Here is an 18156-nt window from a genome sequence, read left to right on the forward strand (position 1 = left end):
CAGATTATATTCTCAGTACCTGCATCGGCTTCCTGAGCTGAGATAGAGAGTATCATATTTTTCTAATACATTTAAGTCCTGGATTTCATATAGTGAGTAGTGAGAGTTTCAATGGTGAGGGTCACCTTTTCTCCAGACACTGGTATCAAAGAATTTATCCAAATGGATTTAGTTCCTGGTGGTAGTTAGTTCACATAACAAGGATATCTGTATACATTCAAGGAAGTTTCCTCTAAAGAATCCCTCTGAAAACTATCTTTGGTTCATTAACATAAAATTTCTGGAGTGACCTAGATTGGCTGTTTCCAATCTGCCTTTAGAAAGATAGGTTGTTTGGACAAGCTAAAGGATAACCTGTGGATTGTAGATAGCCTGAGAACACTACATTACACAAAGCACCCACCTTCTCTTAAGTTTTGTGGAGGTGACGTTGACCCCTGAGACTGGAAGTTTCTGGGAGAGAAGGGACCTGCGGGATGTTCTAGTCTCAGGAAAGATACTGCCTAAAGTTACCAACAGCATTTATACAATGGTATATCTTAAGGTTATATTAAGGAATTTTCCTTAATGTTTCTGCTTATTGCAGAAAGTAAAATAATAGGCAAAAATAAAAGATACCCATTCCAGAAGTAATTTTAATTCCTTAGTGTATATCTTTTTGGATCCTTTATGCAAGGTTATTTTATAGTTTTCAATTTCAGAAGTTATCAACTACTTCCTTAAACTATTTAGAAATTAAATTTGTTGGTTAGTATAAGCAAGTCATTTTCCTCATGTGATCTGCTCTGCTTTTTAAATATGCGTGGTTTAATTGAATATCAAAGTAATAGCAATGCATTTGTGGTTCTTAATTAGTTTCATAATTAACATACTCAACACATTGCACATTTAGAATCATCAGTGAGAATATAATCCTGACATTATTGAACATAGAGCCTGGAGGTAATATGAATATAAATGATATAGTTCATAAATTCAGGATGTGTAAGGGGAGGTTTTATTTCCTTTATGGATGGTTCCTCCACGTTCTTTGGCTGGAGGGTCCCCTAAAGCAAGAAGCTCTTTTGACAGTGATACTTTTAATGCTTATAGGAGTGCAGTAAATTACAAGTCTTAAACTCAAAATATTGTCTTGATAAAGTGTAAACAACTGTGTAAGCTTAACACAATGTGTACTTGGGCTTCTAGGCCTGTGTCAGAATGTAGAATACATGTTTCTTTCGTTATTTCTGAAGAGTCTCTTGCCTAGGTTTTTAGAACACAAATGAAAGGGTATTTATAGTGTAGACAGAATTTTAGATTAACTTGAAACATCAAGTTAAAGATTAATCATTCTCTGTAAAACTGCTAAACTTGGAAATAAAATTTCTTAGACAGGAACAAGAAAAATTAAGTAGCTATCAAAAACAGTTGATGGACTTGGAAATATAGTACCTCATTAATGTTATCTTTATTAATTTTATTGTACACAGCCGTTGCCAAAGTCTAAAAAAACTTCTAGCAAAGGCAGCAAAAAGGAACGGAACAGTTCTGGAATGGCAAGGAAAGCTAAGCGAACTAAATGTCCTGAAATTCTGTCAGATGAGTCTAGCAGTGATGAAGATGAAAAGAAAAACAAGGAAGAGTCTTCAGATGATGAAGATAAAGAAAGTGAAGAGGAGGTAAAATGTTGGGTTTGGTTTTTTTCGTTTCTGTTTCCTTTGGGAGAGTTAAATATTCCTACTATGTAATAGTTATAGCCAGAAAACATAGATTCTAGGAACTATTAGTACCATATTGGTTGTTTTTAATTCCAAGCCACAGGAATAGTTAAGTGTAAACCCCTTCTTTCCCTTAAGGAGCTTTTAGTTCTGTTGCCATGCCAGAGCATACGAGCTGGAAAAGAGTGAGGTTGGTGTGGCCTGGCTTTAAAATGGGCCCTGAGCTGGACCTTGAAGACTACAGTAGGTGAATGGGAAGGGAAGGGACAGGGAGAGGGGTGCATATCCAGAACAGGAGCACAAAGGAGTAGGTTTTTTAAGGACTTTTTCATAGTGTGTTAGTGTTTTATAGTTGAATTAAACCATTTTGTTTTGTTTTATGCAAAAAGCAAGGAGTTTAAGGATCACCATTTTTTCTCGGGATTGTTTAATGAAAATAACAGCATTGAAGTTTATTTGATTGGTGGGCAAGTTTGGTATCACTTAGGAATGCCTCCCATTTTCTTTTACTTGGCAGTTTTTGTAAAATGTTGAGAATATTTAGTTTCCAAAGTGAAACTTCAGGAAGAGGAGAGCTGCTGAACCATTTAAAGCGTTAACTTTACCCTCTCCTTGATGTGTGTCTTCAATCAAGTAGATGAGGGAGAGTGGGTACAAGGAGATGGGTTCCTATTAGTGATGTGTTGGTAGACTCTATTTTAACTTTGTCTTGGTGCCCCCTTCAGTGGTCAGAACTTGGTCTGTAAGTTGGGGACTTGATTAATGTGGCTTGACATTTTGGGCCAAGATGATTCTTCGTTGTGGAAGGCTGTCTTGACAGTAGCACACCTCCCCAGCCTCCAGTTGTGGAAATCAAAAATGTCTCCAGACGTTGCCACATGTCCCCTGAAGGACGAAATTACCTCCAGTTGATAACTGTTGGATTGGAGGGAATAAAGATGTGATGAACTCTGATTTTATATATGTGTATATTTTGCGTATATTTGTCTTTAGGTATTTAAAATCCATGCTTGTTTTAATGTCACTTCTTATAAAGACTTCTATAAAGCTAAGTATATAATGCTTCATAATTTAAAAAAGAATATTACAAATCTAGCATGTGTTTCATAAATATCTTAATATATTTTTGGTGAGAAGGAAGATGAGTAATCTGAGCACTAAGGTTTTTATGGAATAAATTTTAACGTCTGGGAGGAAAACATGTTTGTTTATATGTGAATATATAATAGTGGCAATTTTGCAGTAATAGTGTTCCTTATTCAACGGATTATTGGTTATCTGCTACGTGTATCCACTCTGTTTCCTAAAACCTTTTTAAAGGCAGAGTTAAAGCGTAAAAAGTTGTCATAGAATTTAAACATCTAATTTTTTCGTAGAGGCAATATGATTACCAAAGCATGGGCTTTGGAAACTATCTAGGTTCAAATACCAGCTGTACCTTCAGGTATCACTGTGTTATAAACTATACCCCAGTTTCCTATCTGTAAAATGGGGATAATAATTGTACCATTCTCAAAGGGTTGTGTTAAATGACCTTTTTTAAAGCACTCAGAGCAGTTCTTGGCACAAGTACTATGTAAGTATTAGCTGATACTATTACTGTTAGTATTAAAATGACGTTTTATCATATGTAAGATTTCTATAATCTAATCTTCCTATCATTACTAAGGTGCAGGTTAAAAGGTTAGGGTATTTTATGCTCATTTTCTTACTTGCTTTCCGGATTATCTTCTAAGTAGAGGTAGCTGAGGTCTGTGAATATAGATAACCCCTGATTTATAACCATATTGGTTCCTGGATAATGATCACAGGTGGAACTGTCTTGCTATAAATCAAAGTCTTTCTTTCTGCCTTGCCATAAATGAGGATCTTTTGCTAGAAACCCAGCTCAAATGATGGAAAAAAAGAAGACACAAAAATGCTTTAACAGACATTAGGTATATAAAGTCACACAGTATAAAAGCTATGATCATGATGCTCTAATTTCTTCTTTGATTTTTCTGCTTGGGCTGGTACTCACAGACTTCATAAAATTCAATGCCAGTAAAATCTGGACTGAGAAATCTCCCCCCCGCCCCAATAAATCTTCCTCCAGTAAGCACAGGTGTTCTTCATTGCTCTGAAGACTTTCAAATTTAGGGCTATCCTCTAAAACTTTATTGCTGATTCAGTTTCTGTGAAAGGTTCTAGATGCCTTTAAAAGGTAAGTGCTAGCAAGAGGAATAGTATTTCTATGGTAACTTTGTTTTTCCTTATTCTTTCATTTTTTGAAGACTCAGTTAAGTGGCAACCTTGTTCAGGGACTTCATAAATGGAGGTGTTGGTCATTACTGTGAAAGGACGTCTTTTCTAAGAGGCCATAAAGACTTGCAGCTTGATTGGAAAAGTTGTGGATTACCTATAGATGGATTTTTTTTTTTGCAGATTTTTTCGTAGAAAATTAAGTTAATATTATTCTGTTTATTTCCTGAAATGAATTTTTCTTTCATAAATAAAAGACTTCTCCCCATTAATATCAGTTTCTTGTTCTGTTTTAGATTCTTGGAGTAAATAACTGAACTGTCGTAGTTTAATTTTACCTTTTCTGGTTTCCTTTATAAATTGAGGACTTTGGACTGAGTGATCTATATTATATTGCTGAAGTCCAAAATCTTACTCAAGCAGAAATCCAGTTCAAGTTATAGTTATCCATCGGTGGTTATGTGAGGTTGAATATTCATTCACCTTCTAATATTCACATTTAGCTGTGTGAAAGATTAGGAAACTTAATTTATAAGTGAACTTACTACGTTTTGAATGTAGGATTGAAATTCCCAAAAACCACATAGTTAAAACAATTGACAGGGTTTTTTTGTCTTTTATAAGAAAATGTGTCACATTTAGCATGATAGCCAGTAATTGCTAAGACATTTTGTTTGAAGTTCTCTGTACCTGTCCACCTCTGTTTCTGTAATATGTGGTGAGTGGTTCACTACACTTTTTAATCCTCCTTTTCTTTAGCATTAATTCAAATAACAAGATGCTCTTTCTTGGTGACTCGGGTAGTAATTCCTTCATAAAAGAGATGTTTTAAACTTCTTTATCATCTTGGCTCTTGGACATTTGTTTTTTAGGGCAGTAGAAGGAGAACAGTTTGGGACCAGGAACAAATTGGTAGATGAAGTTTCTTTAAAATGAGAGAATAGGAAAATGACAGTTTTAGTTATTTTCTATAAACTTATTCGGAAAATTAACTGGTTCTCTTGTTGGATTAGCATCTTTAGGGGAAGATGGCTAAGATGAAAATGAACCTGTGAGATTCAACCATGCTCAGGCATGCCATTCATAGGTGTTAGACCCTAGACACAGAGAAATTACTGAAAGTACAGAAAAAGAAAGGAGAAGCAGTGCTTCCTACATTAGAGAAAACAATTCTAATAATCTTTTAGACCCTTAAAAGCATGCTTAATTTCCTTTTTTCATTTTATCCAAATACTTGAGTTTTTGTCTCCTAGTGTTTTTATAATACACTCTTACCTCTAGAAAAGTATTAAACAAACTGAATTTTTACTTTGCGAGTATTGAGAATTTATCTGAATGTTCCCATTTGTATCAGGAATGTCTTCAAATGTCTAAATACTTAAAAACCTCACTAATAATGTCCAAAACAGGAGTTCCTTTTTCTTTTGTGACAAGAAATCTGCAGACGGGCCATTCTGGGCCAGTACAGCAGCTCAAGAAATGTATCAAGATTTGGGTGCTCTCTCTCTTCCCGAGCCACCATCTTTATATGTAGCATTTAATCCCGTGATCTGGTGTTTTACCTTTAGGCATCATATCCCTGTTGCAGATAGGGAAGAACAAAGGGCTTTCTTCGTGATGTTTTGGCTTTATTTTTCCCCAGAAGGGATGCCTTTTACTGCAGACCTCCATGTACATTGCATTGGCCAGAACCTTGTTTACTGGCCATCTCTAGCTGTAAGGGAAGCTGTGAGATCTGGGTGTTAGCTTTACTGTCTCTATAGGGGGAAGGCAAGTAAAAAGTGGGGTGTTGAGTGAGCCATCCTACAATGTTTGCCCAATCAGAGAAGCTTTCAGTTATCATTTTTGGTAAACTTACATATTTGGACCATTCGAGGAATTATTTGGTCGTGGTGGGAGAGTAAATGTGAAAGTTGTTAGTCCTTAATTATGTTCTGAAAAATAAGAATTCCGCCATCTCATAATTTGATCAGAGGAATTAGAAAACTGTGTAAACTATTGTAACTTTTTGTTGGAAGGCAGAGTTGAATAATTATCATAATAAAGTCTATTTAGACTTAAACTTGCTTTCATAGTCTTTTGTGAAATATGATGAGGCTTGCACATTCTTTACTCTTGGCACTCTTGAGTTTTCTCAGCCAAGTTGTTAAAAGAATAGTGTATTTAAGCTAATTTTTATTTTGTTCATCTGTTCACCCAGTACAACCTTTCTGCTGTGAGGACAGGATTCTGGCTCTGTGACGGGCGTCTTTTTTGGAGACCCTCCTTCAAGAGCCCTGCTGCCTATAAAAGATAGGTAAGCCTTTTCTCCCAAGATTTTTTTTTTTTTTTTTTTTTTTGCCTTCCTTCAAAAAGTGCTTGTGTCATTCCTCTGATTCTGTACCTTCATGGTTATCAGAGACATGGAAAATCCCCTTCAAATTTTTAAAAATTTATATTACTAACCTTTTAAATATTTAATTACAGTACATTGTACTCTCTGAAGTTAATGGCAGCTGTCAATTTTTATCTGTTTCCCTTTAGCACATCAAAAATACTTACAATACTGGATGGTCCTGATTGAGCCACTCACAGCTTATTCAAATATAGCAAGCCAGAATCTTAACTCCTATGAGAATTGGAAAGTAGCTTTTTCTGTCTTCTTTTTTTTTTTTTTTTTTAATTACCACCTCATTTTTTCCCATAGATTTTGTTAAAAGACTCAAGTCTTGGCTCCTATTTGATTAAATAATAGAATCGTTAACTATCATGAATACCCCCAACATTTTTCCTTTATGATGCTACATAATGTATTTACTATAATTACTAAAACTTTCAGAATATTTTAAAAGAGACTTAAAATAGAGGGCTAGTACTTATTTTCTAATGTAATTGCTTTTCAATTACTCGATTGAGTAAATTGGGAGTGTGCTAAGTGCTGTGTAGGTTACCGAAGATATTTTCAACTCAAATCCCATTTGAGTGCTACTTAATATTATAGGATTTCAAAAGAAGGAGAATCTCCCTATCTGTTGATGAAGAAAAGTTTTAGGAGGAAATGGAAGTACCAATTGAAATTGACCTTGGAAATAGGAAGGAAAGTTGGACATGTGAACAAAGATGGGGAGCAGGAAGTTCAGGGCACCTTTGACAAACACTTGTTTGTGGTTAGGTAGTGTGTCCAGAAGTAAAGCAACGAGAGATGAAGCTACAGTAACATACACTGAAGCCAGATTTTAGAGAACCCATGAGGTGTTAGGCGTTGTGTGAATAATACAACCTTTGGGGATAGATTCATCATTCTTGTGTATTCAAAAGGATTGTCTTATTCTGCCTGAGCATTTTGCTAAGTGTGGAAAAAGAGAGTGAGACATAACCTCCGTCTTCCAGGAACTGCCAGTCTACCTGAGAGAGGACCATTCGTTCGCTCAGCATTTATTGATACGTGCAGGGAGGAAACTATTGAGACTACTGAGTGTCCTGTAACTGCACATCTTGTATCTCATTTAATCTTGACTCCATGAGAGAAGACAATATATCCTCATTTTTTGTACTTTGAGGATATAATAAATATATAATTTTTTAAATGTGTTCTCTATCACTCTTTCCAGAGCTTCTAGTTCATGTAGTTCTGTCTTCAGAATCGTCTATATAGAACTACTGATTTAGATCCAAATTTGGTTTTAAGCAGTAGCTTTCAGAAAGTTAATGTGAGTATCCACTTCTGTTTCTAAAAACTTAAAACTAAAAGCTGTTGCCATAAATTTATAACTTGAAGAATTATCTTATTGATTGCTCTGTCTGGTTCTTGCCTTTTCCCTGTGTATCTCCAGTAATTCATAATCTAAACAGGAGTTGGCAAACTATGGCCTGTAAGCCAGATCCAGTCTATGGCCTGTTTTTGTACAGCCTGGAAGGTGAGAATGGTTTTTTCATTTTTAAAATAGTTGTAAAAAACAAAAAGTGAAGAATGTGCAACAACGACCATATGTAGCCAGCAAAGCCTAAAATATTTATTTCCTGGCACTTTATAGAAAAAGTTTGGTGTCAGATCTAGACCATAAATTTATCTCTCATTTTATGTGGATTATAGCTGGGTGAGTCAGTTGTGGGGCTTTAAAAAAATACATAGATGCTTGGGCCCCACCCTTGATGATTTGATCTAATTGTCTTTTTTTTCCTCTTAAATAGACAGTTTATATAGGTAAGTTGTGCCAGAAGACAGTGATTAAAAATCAAGAAGTTTGCCTAACTGCTATTAATAGAAAACATGTTTGTCTTAGCAAGCAGAGTGATTTTAATGAAATAGAATCTTGGGATTGGAATAGCTCTTTAAAGGGTGTGTAGTCTCCAAGGATCTTTTCCCATCTCAATTTTCTAAATAATTACGTAGCAACTACTAAGTGCCGGTTTTAAGCTCTGCACTGGAGATTAAGAAACATATAAGACAAAGTCTCTACCCTTAAGCACTTCAATTTAGTTGGTAGGAGGAGAGAAGTCAAAGATTAGGAGGGAAAAAGTACAGTAGAATAGAACCTAAAAAAGAGGTATGGACAAGATCCTAATGTGAAAGCTAAGAAGATAGAGTATTTACCCCTTTCCGGGGGCATGTGGGATGCAAAGGTCCAGACAGAAACTTCACTGGAGGTAACAGTTTGATCTGAGTCTTAAAGGACAAACAGGAAAGGCTGGCATAGTGAAAGAAAGGGACTTAGAGAAAACTACTTATACAAAATTGGATTACACCACGGCCTATCTTAGCTTAAAAAAATTCTAGAGAAACGATCCTGGAGCCCATACAAAGTTTGGAGGGTCAGGGCCAGAGACAACGCTAATACAGAGATGGCTGTCCTTTGTTGCCATTCTGTATTTCCTGCCAGCATTTTTTCTTCTTTGTTATCGCTGGTAGCATGCATGTAATTGAAGAGGAGTTAAATTTAACAATATGATAAGCAGGTTATGGTATACACTGGCTTATTACTATAATTTAGTTCAGTAGTTTGAACTCTGGCTTAAAGAAACATAAGTACGTTAGTCATTTCTAGTCATGGGCTGCTTAATGACAGGGATACGTTCTGAGAAAAATGCGTCATTAGGCAATTTTGTCGTCGTGCACACATCATAAAGTGTAGTCACATAAACCTAGATGGTATAGTGTACTACACACCTAAGCTATACGTGGCACTAATCTTATGGGACCAGCGTGATATGTGCGGTCCGTTGTTGACCAAAATGGCATAATGCAGCATGTGACTGGGTAAGCAACTTATATAGTAGGATGCACACTGGTCTTAATCAAGTCTTGCTTCTTACTAGCTGTAAGGCATTGGCTTACTTAACTACTCAGATACATTTTCCTCATTTATAATGAGATAAACCATTTGTTTTGTCTTTGGTTTTTTTTTGGCTTTTTTTTTTTTTTAGCTCATAATGAGATGATAGTGTATATGAAAGCAGTGCTTTTTCCTTTTAATTGCATTTTTAACTACATCCTGGGTTCAGAGTACAGGTAAACCAGATTCCACAGATGATACAGAGATAGTGGCTACTTCATGCCAAACACTCTTATAGTTGCTAGGGACAGATAGAGCTAAATATGATAGTCACGTGTCTCTTCTCATGGAGGTTCAGATATGCCCTTAAGGATCGTGCAGTGTAGTGGGAAAACAGATATGGAAATAAATACAGTTTAATAAACGTAAATGTTTTCTCTGCTGCCTTATATCTATTTACTCATTTGATCTTCACAACAATTCTACCTATATAGCCATAGTTCATCAAATCTACAGTGCCTATGGGGAATCATTTTAATGTAAATTGTAAAATGTACCCCAATATCAGAGATGAAAGTGTGAAAAGTTCAATTCAGCAAAGTCTGGTACTATTACCTCCATTTTACAGATGAGGAAACAGGCAGGCGGCAGGATAAGTTTTTGAGAGAATGCAAAATAGGTCTGTGGTGGAGTCAGGATTTGAACCAAGAAGTTTGGCTCTAAAATCTGTGTTCTTAGTCACCACTTCTAATACCTTTCATAAAGTAGGAATAAATAAATTGTAGGTCAAGTACTGTAGAACTATGGATTAATCAAATTGGTGATATTATGAAAGATTTAGAGGAGATGATTGTTAAGTTGGGTGTAGAATCATGAGTGAGATTTTCCTAAGTGGAGGAGGGAGAATGAAAGTAATGAAGATTTGGAAGTTCATGTAAAATTTAACTGGGCATGGTTTAATTTTCCTTCTCAGCTCTCCCAGGGCTCCTTTTCGTTGCCACCAAAATACCAGATCACTTCTATTTGCCTTAACTTCCAGAAATTGTCCATTGTGTCCCAATACCAAGGTCTCTCCTTTGAGATGCCCCACTTTCCAAAGTTACTTCTTGCTCCTCTACCTCGTGACTTATCTTCAGGGCACCCGAAGTGATTCTTAACACCTGCAAGGCAACAGCACGCAGTGTGAGTTAATCAGTTATCTGATTGCCCTCTGCTCAAAGTGAAACTCATAGGAATGGGTTTCTACAGAGTCTATTTTACTACTCACCTTTCACTATTTCCCTGTACCAACATTTATCTATCTAAAAAAGATCTTACTGAATTCCTGCCGTAAGTTTATCCCAGAATCATTTGTAACTGGTTACTAAAGATAAGTGAAATCCAGTATAAATAGCATAATTTGTCATTATGGAGATTTGGATGTTTGTAAGTGAAATCCAGTAAAGGTAATATAATTTATTATGGAGATTCAGATGTTGCTGGGTCCAGACCGTTCTACCGGAATCTAATGAAATAAATGTGATGTATCATGGTTAGTTAACATGGGTGTTGTTGAGTCTATCTTACTGCTTTTCTTCTATGTATCTGCCTTGCTTTTAAAGAAAACTTATAAACTTCAAGTTATTTGAGGAAATTACATTTGTATAATGAATTTTTCTTTATGAAAGGAAACCTTCATAGTAATAATAGCTAGTTTTTATTGGTTCCTATGTGCCCATCACCATTAAAAGCACTTCTGTGTATTCATGCATTTATTCCCTATAAAACCATTAAGTACTGTTATTTCCCTTCGAGCCCAAAGGTGTACTGGGGCTAGAAATTAAAACGAGCTCACACTCTTACCTATTAGGTTGTATCTTCTATAGTGCTTGTGACAGTATGTTTGCAGTCTTTTGTTAATAGACGATAGGCTACTTATCCATTTAAAACACTGTAGAACACTATCCCTTCTAGAAGATGATGTTAAATATAGTAAGAAGCATAGTTTTAATTCTTTGTGTTTGTCCAATAGTAACATTTTATGGAGATGGCTGGATTATCCTTTATCACTGCAATTTTTTATGCTTTGTCAAACTTACTACTCCCAATTTGCAGGTTTAAAAACGATGCCACATTGTGTGTGTGCTTTTTAATGACAGCCTTATACCCTGGTCTTAAAAGGCTCTGGAAGTATTTTAATTATCTGATTCTAATTATCTAATTTGAATGAGGATCCCATAATAATGCTTATAACATTGTTGCTATCCCTTGCTCACCCTCCCCAACCCTTTTTGTAATAACTTAGTTTCCGGTAAAATATTTGAATGACCTACAGGTGCAGATTTTGTTAACCTTTGACTAAAGAGTGACGTGTAATGGTGGTTAGTTTGTTCTGTCTACTAAGTGCATCAACAGAACTTAGGAATGTTTAGCATTCCCTTTCAGAGTCTAGTGTGGTTCTTACAAATTAGGTGGACACTTAATAAACTTAAAACTTAGTTCAAGCTAATCATATAAAACTGATGAACCATTGAGCTGCCATTCCAGTGACCCCCACTATCTGGAACACTTCTGAGAATTAAGAAGTAAAAATGGCTTCTAAATAGGAAAAATCCGTAAGTAAAGCTCATACACTTTACTTTTAGAAGCATGTTGGCCCCTTGACATCGCATAAATGCATTTTTAGTAGCAGTTAAACTAGATAGGTTAGCTAGTTCCCAGCTAACAGGATATTATTGAGGTAGTGCAGGGTATTATTAGGCTTGTATAAATATGTACAGTGATGGCAGTATAGCAAGAGGAAAAACAAACACTAAAATCCAATGAACTGCACTTAAAAATAGCCTGAGCCCACTTAAGTTTTGGAACAGATTGGTCTGTACACTTTAAATTTTCTTTAAGGATAAGTTCAACACAGTGTCTCTCCTTTAAAAAAAAAAAAAAGATTGAATTATGATGATAAGCAGAAATTGAGTGTTAAAACATTTGGAGAAACATTCTATCAAAAGTGATTTGCAGTGTTTTTGGTGTATAAAGATGAGATTTTAAGTTATCTTGAGATATTTGCTTTTATGGGATGCTTTTACATTTGGGAATGTTAATTAAATATAGAATTAATGTTGCCTAATTTCATAGACCCTGGTTGAGACAAAGTAACTGTAAACTATAATTTTGTCATTTCAATCTATCCACACATATATATACTTTGCTTGTATTTTATCAGCTATGAGTTCATATTTAAGAAAACAGGTTCTGGAGTCAGATCTGTTTGAATCTCAGTTCTTTATTAGTTATGAAGCTGAACAAATAACCTCTCTGAGCTTTAGTTTCCTCTTGTATTCATGAATAGTTATTGAGCAACTCCTGCGCACCATGCACTGTTTTAGGAGTTAGGGATACATCACTGGACACAGCAGGGTCAAAAAAAAAAAATCCCTGTCCTCACGGAACTGACTTTCTGGTTGAGAGAGACTGACAATAAATAACAGAATAATAATAGTACCTATATTTTAGAGGTTTTTTCCAAGATTAAGGTAATGCATATAAAGTTTTCTATCTGTAGTGTGGAATGAATGTGGGCATCTGTTTTCAGTGTTTGAATCTTGACTTCACATGACTTAGTCTTCTGTTAGGATAAAATTAAGTTTGTTGAGTGTATTAGTCATCTCAAAAATTGATAACTTTTCATTGATATTGAATACATCAATTTAATACTGTTGAAGTGTGTAGAGGAGTAGAGGGATGGCAGTTAATCTCATCAGTGTCTGTATTCTGCTTTCCTTTCCAACAGCCACCAAAAAAGACATCCAAAAGGGAAAAAGCTAAACAGAAAGCCACTCCTAAAAGTAAAAAATCTATAAAAAGTGCTAACGTTAAGAAAGCAGATAGCAGCACCACCAAGAAGAATCAAAACAGTTCCAAAAAAGGTATGTTGGAAATGACACGTTTTCAGCAACTGTAAAGATAGAAATTATGTGCTGTAACAAACATAATTTTTAAGTGTGTGTGGAAAATAGGCAAATTGCAAAGAACATTGGGGGGGGAGTAGTATACAGTTTTTTTTAATAATTTTTCAAAATTGACAAAAATTTCAATGCATGCTTTATTTATAGAGTTGTGATTTATGATTTTTTTAATATAATATCCCTTTGAAAATCTGGTGAATGTTTACAGAGTTCTTCCCAATCTGTCTTGAATGTTACTTTGCTATGTAAGAAAAATATTTATTCACATGTAATAAAATCTTACTTTTAGAAAGTGAATCTGAGGATAGTTCAGATGATGAACCTTTAATTAAAAAATTGAAGAAACCTCCAACAGATGAAGAGTTAAAGGAAACAGTAAAGAAATTATTGGCCAATGCTAACTTGGAGGAAGTCACAATGAAGCAGATTTGCAAAGAGGTAATTGGACAAATGCTTATATCATTTTGATTTTATTTAAAAAATCCTCTTACCCATCCTTCACTTCAAAGCTAGATTCTTGTGTGCATTCATTCATTGAACAAATATTTATTGAACTCTGCTACATGTCAGGCACTCTTACAGGTGCTGGGATACCACATTAAATAAAATAGTCAAGGTCTTTCTCCTGTTGGAGTTATTTCATAAATAGCATTAGAATGTATACAGTGAATAAAGTTAAAGTGATACGTTCCAAACTGCATAAGAAACTTTCTTTTCCTGATCTGAAAACTGTTTTTATTGATGCATCCTTAGATTCTGTTAGTTAAAAAAAATAGAATCTCATGGACCACTTTATTTTTAGTGTTACTCTGGTAAATGAGATGTTATAGATTAGGTTCTTAGCTCAAACTTTTGTGAAGTTCTTCTCATACTTCTCTGGAAATAAAATGATTGAGTTTTGATTATGATTCCAAAGAAATTCCATACCCTAGATCAAAATTGGGAGATTTTAGAATCTAGTTTCTTATGATAGAATGAAATTAAAATTTGAAATTTACCAAAGGTGAAATATTCTGTACTTTTTTAAGACATTGATTATTGTTTTGTTTATTCATTCACCATCCACTGAGTCTCTACAACACATCAGACACTGGGATAGATGTTAGAGGTAGAGCTAGAGAAGCCATTACTTGGCTTTTGGGGGCTTAGTGTATAGTGGGATAGAAAAAGACCACTGTTTCAGTAATTAGAGTACAACAGTAGGTGAGGGCTCTGTAAAAGGAGTGCAGAAGGTGCCACACCACCACAGAACAGAAAGTGCCTACTTGGATCAAGAGGAGGGAAGGGGGTTGGGGAGTCTGGAAAAGCATCTTGGAAGAGATCTTAGAGCATCAGCTGTTCCATACAATTAAGGGACATGGACACAGTTACATAAAATATGACAAATAATGACAGCAAGGAATAGTAATTAGTTTAACGTGGCTGAAGACTAGAGTTGAAAGGAAGTCTTCACAGAAGTTAGGAGAGAATACTAACGAGTTTTGCAGATCGTATATATTTAGGGTGTGGTTTTCTTACAGAGTTTGGTATTGTTGAAACTAATGGGGAATTGGGAGGCTAGGTAGATAATTGACAGCTATTTGGCAGGGAAATAACCCAATCAGATTTTTATTTTTTATGAGTCATCCTACATGCATCAAGAAGGACAAACTGGTGAAGAATGTGACAAAAGGCAAGAAACCCAGTTTATGTCATAATCAAAGTTACAGGGTTGCCATAATCCAAGTCAGAAATCAAGGGAGCCTGATCAGAGGTTGCTTCAGTGTGGGTGTAAGGGCTTTGAGTGCATTAATCCTAATAGGGAATAGAGCAAAAGGTATACTTTGTGAGGAAAAGATGACTTTTGTTCTAGACGATTTGAGATGGGGTGCTTAGAACATCCAAGTGGGAGAAATTGTGAACATTGTAATTCTCCAAGTTAGAGAAACCTTGACGAGGATGTAGCTGGGAGTTAAAACCAGAAGTATAGATAAGGTAGCCCAAGGAAGAAGATAAAAGGTGAGAAAAGCGAAGGACAGAGTCCTGGAGCCTGTGAACATCAGACTTGAGAAGTAATTTTAATTTCTGCAAAATGTAAGAAATTGTAGAATCAGAGTAGTAGAAGGAAGGCCAGCAAGAGTGGTGCTGTGAAAGCCAGGAGAAGAGCGAGTTTCAAGAAGGGGCAAGAGTAGTGCCAATTAAGAAGAGGTAATTAACTTACATGAGACAGTGGGCAATGGCTATGGAGAGGCAGTTCACAGAAAAAAATAAATGACCTGTAAACATATGAAAACACACTCAACCTTCCCTACTAATCAGGAAGATAGAAATTAAAAGGAAATATTTTTGCTCATCAGCTTGACCAAAACTATGAAGATTGACAGTTTTCATGGTTGGCAAGAATATAAGGAAACAGGTACTCTCATGCAAACCACCTCTTTGGAGAACAATTAGGTATTATCTTAAAATTTAAATTACAAATACCTTTTAACCTAGCGATTCCATTTCTAGGTCTCTATCCTAAAGACATAGTCACATCTGCTCAAAGTTATTACAATAATGCTCAGCGTGTCTGTAATTTTGAAAAATCAGAAACAACCTAAATGATCATGGATAGGGAAATGGTTAAACTGGTACATCCGTATTTTTGGAATACTTTGTAGCAGTTCAAAAGAACATGGAAACATTTTCCAGGTATTGTCAAATTTTTTAAACATAAAGAATATTACCCAATTTATGTAAATATAGGAAAACTATATTGCCATTGATATATTTATGCATTTGTTTATAAACTCATTTTTAAAGGTCTGGACGATTATAGACCAAACTGATACCTGGTTTCCTTAGGGGAGAGGGATGAGGGTAGAGTGGAGGGGAAATTGAAGGGAAACTCGTTTTATCCATTTGATGGTTTTTGTGAATACATTTGTGTAATTTTTAAAAGGGACTATTAATAACATGAAGAGGTCAGGTGAGAAGGACTTGAGGGAGTTTTTTTGGACTCAGCAGTTGGGAGATAATTTTCACATAGAAATTTTGAGGGGTGGTAAATGTAAGGGTTATTTACTTTTGGATTGAGAATTAATGAATAGTAAGGGAAGTGAATGAATTAAACCTTCTGTTTTTAGCAGCTTACTTTAGAAGGGAAGTTGTTAAATAGGGATATTAGTTTGTAAAATATTTTTGAAGAAGGAAAGGGAGAGAAAGCGTGTGTTAGGCCGAAGGGACAGTGCTGTGAAAGGAGGAGAAGCCAAAGATAAGGAGAGTTGAGGGATGCGTCCTTGCAGAAGTGAAGGAAACGGGTAATATTGGTGAATCCAGATACAAATAAACTGGAGGGGAAGCAGTATGTCAGAAAGGTGAAGGAATTCATAAAAATGACTTCTTGGCTGAGAGCAAGACTGTGGGACACTTGAGTGGGGAGGAAATTGTCCTTGATGGGAATGAAAGGAGGACCTGATCAGAGATACTTGGGATTGCTGGGGAGGCTTTGACATTGAATACCATGAACTTAAAACAGGACCACTGTTTTCAAAGTTGTTATATTTTCCCACAGCAGTCTTGTGTCTGGGCTTAACCATGGAAAAGACGGTAATTAGACCAATTCAGGATTAGAGTTTTGCAGAGAAAGAACAGTAGCCATAGTAATTTCAATGATTGACTATATTTGCAGAGGTTGCCAAATCCATCTTACCACCTGTTTTTATAGATAAAGTTTATTGCAACACAGCCACACCCATTCATTTAAGTGTTATCTACGGCAGCTTTCATGCCACAATGGCATAATGGAGTAGTTGCGACAAACTGTCACTGGAAAAGCTGAAACCATTTACTATCTGGTCCTTTACAGAAGTTTGCTGATCTTGAACTCTACCGCAGGAGTGAAGCCAGCAAGGTGCTTACAGATTGTGAGCATATGGAAAGTCAGGACTAGAAGTCATTGGGAAGTCAAGCAGCAGGTATCAGGTTGACAAAAGAGAGGGAAATTTAGAGAATAAAACTTTAGGAGTAGAGGACTCCTGAGACCACCTGGATCTCAGTGATTTAACTTTGGGGAGGTGACTGAGCAGTGGAGTAGAGGCTCAAGTTCATCAGAGTTCAAGCTGAGGAATTGTGAGTGATGTTGGATGACGTAACAGAGAAGAGGGTATCCCTGAAAAACAGCTTGCAGACAACCTACCAATATAAAGAACTTAGTCCACTTGACTAAATAAAGTCTGTCTAGATGGATTGATCCATGATCTAGCCTCATCCATGTTTACTGTTCATTCAGCTGAGACTCTCAGTTTATAAAAAGACTGAGAATGTTTGTATGCTAGTTTTTTCTGCTCTGTATACAATATTTTTAAAACTACTCACTTGTAATAGAATTTTATAGGGTGAACCAGCGTACTGTTAGAACGTACGCGCAGCTATTTGTACTTAGCATACGTTTCTTCTTTATCCAGAGAGAATATTGGGTTTTTTAATCTACTTTTTAATATTATTTTTCCTTTTTACTATAGGTGTATGAAAATTATCCTGCTTATGATTTAACTGAAAGAAAAGAGTTCATAAAAACAACTGTTAAAGAGGTAAACATATCCACCTTTTCCAACTGATCATTTTGGACATATAAGACAAAAGAAATTATGTATATCAAATACTGCCTATTTTTCAAAATATTCATTCAGGTCACAAAATATCACATTTGATCCTCAAATTTACTCACAATAGATGGTGGAAGATATGTTCATCCCCATTTTAGAGCTTGAAAATAGTCTGAACTTTAGTGACAAAAGCTGACCTCAGATTAAGATGCGGGCTCACGGTGTGCACGGGTGCTATCTCTGAGCAGCTCACACGACGACTTGAGCACTTATTCCTGTCCACCATTCAAAGGCAGGACAAGAGCCACAGTAGCTATAGTTTTATATCAATCCCAACTGATTTCCCAAGGTCACAGTAGTAAAATAGAGGTTAGAAAATGAAATAAGGTTTTGATTTATGTGTACTTAATATTGTATGTCGGGTATGGGAAAATGATGTTTCTCTTTCGTT

At 35.7% G+C, this 18156-nt stretch overlaps 1 protein-coding gene across 1 annotated transcript in view; it reads left to right on the top strand.

The window, feature by feature from the left end:
* DEK (DEK proto-oncogene) overlaps positions 1-18156 on the top strand; it is a 30377-nt gene that overhangs the window by 10661 nt on the left and 1560 nt on the right. Inside the window, exons 7-10 of the mRNA XM_044773178.2 lie at positions 1473-1661; positions 12963-13098; positions 13427-13575; positions 17622-17690. Coding sequence (XP_044629113.1) covers positions 1473-1661; positions 12963-13098; positions 13427-13575; positions 17622-17690 — 543 coding nt within the window. The remainder of the gene's footprint in view (positions 1-1472; positions 1662-12962; positions 13099-13426; positions 13576-17621; positions 17691-18156) is intronic.

The sequence above is a fragment of the Equus asinus genome, chromosome 8 (assembly GCF_041296235.1).
Source record: "Equus asinus isolate D_3611 breed Donkey chromosome 8, EquAss-T2T_v2, whole genome shotgun sequence".
Classification (NCBI taxonomy): domain Eukaryota; kingdom Metazoa; phylum Chordata; class Mammalia; order Perissodactyla; family Equidae; genus Equus; species Equus asinus.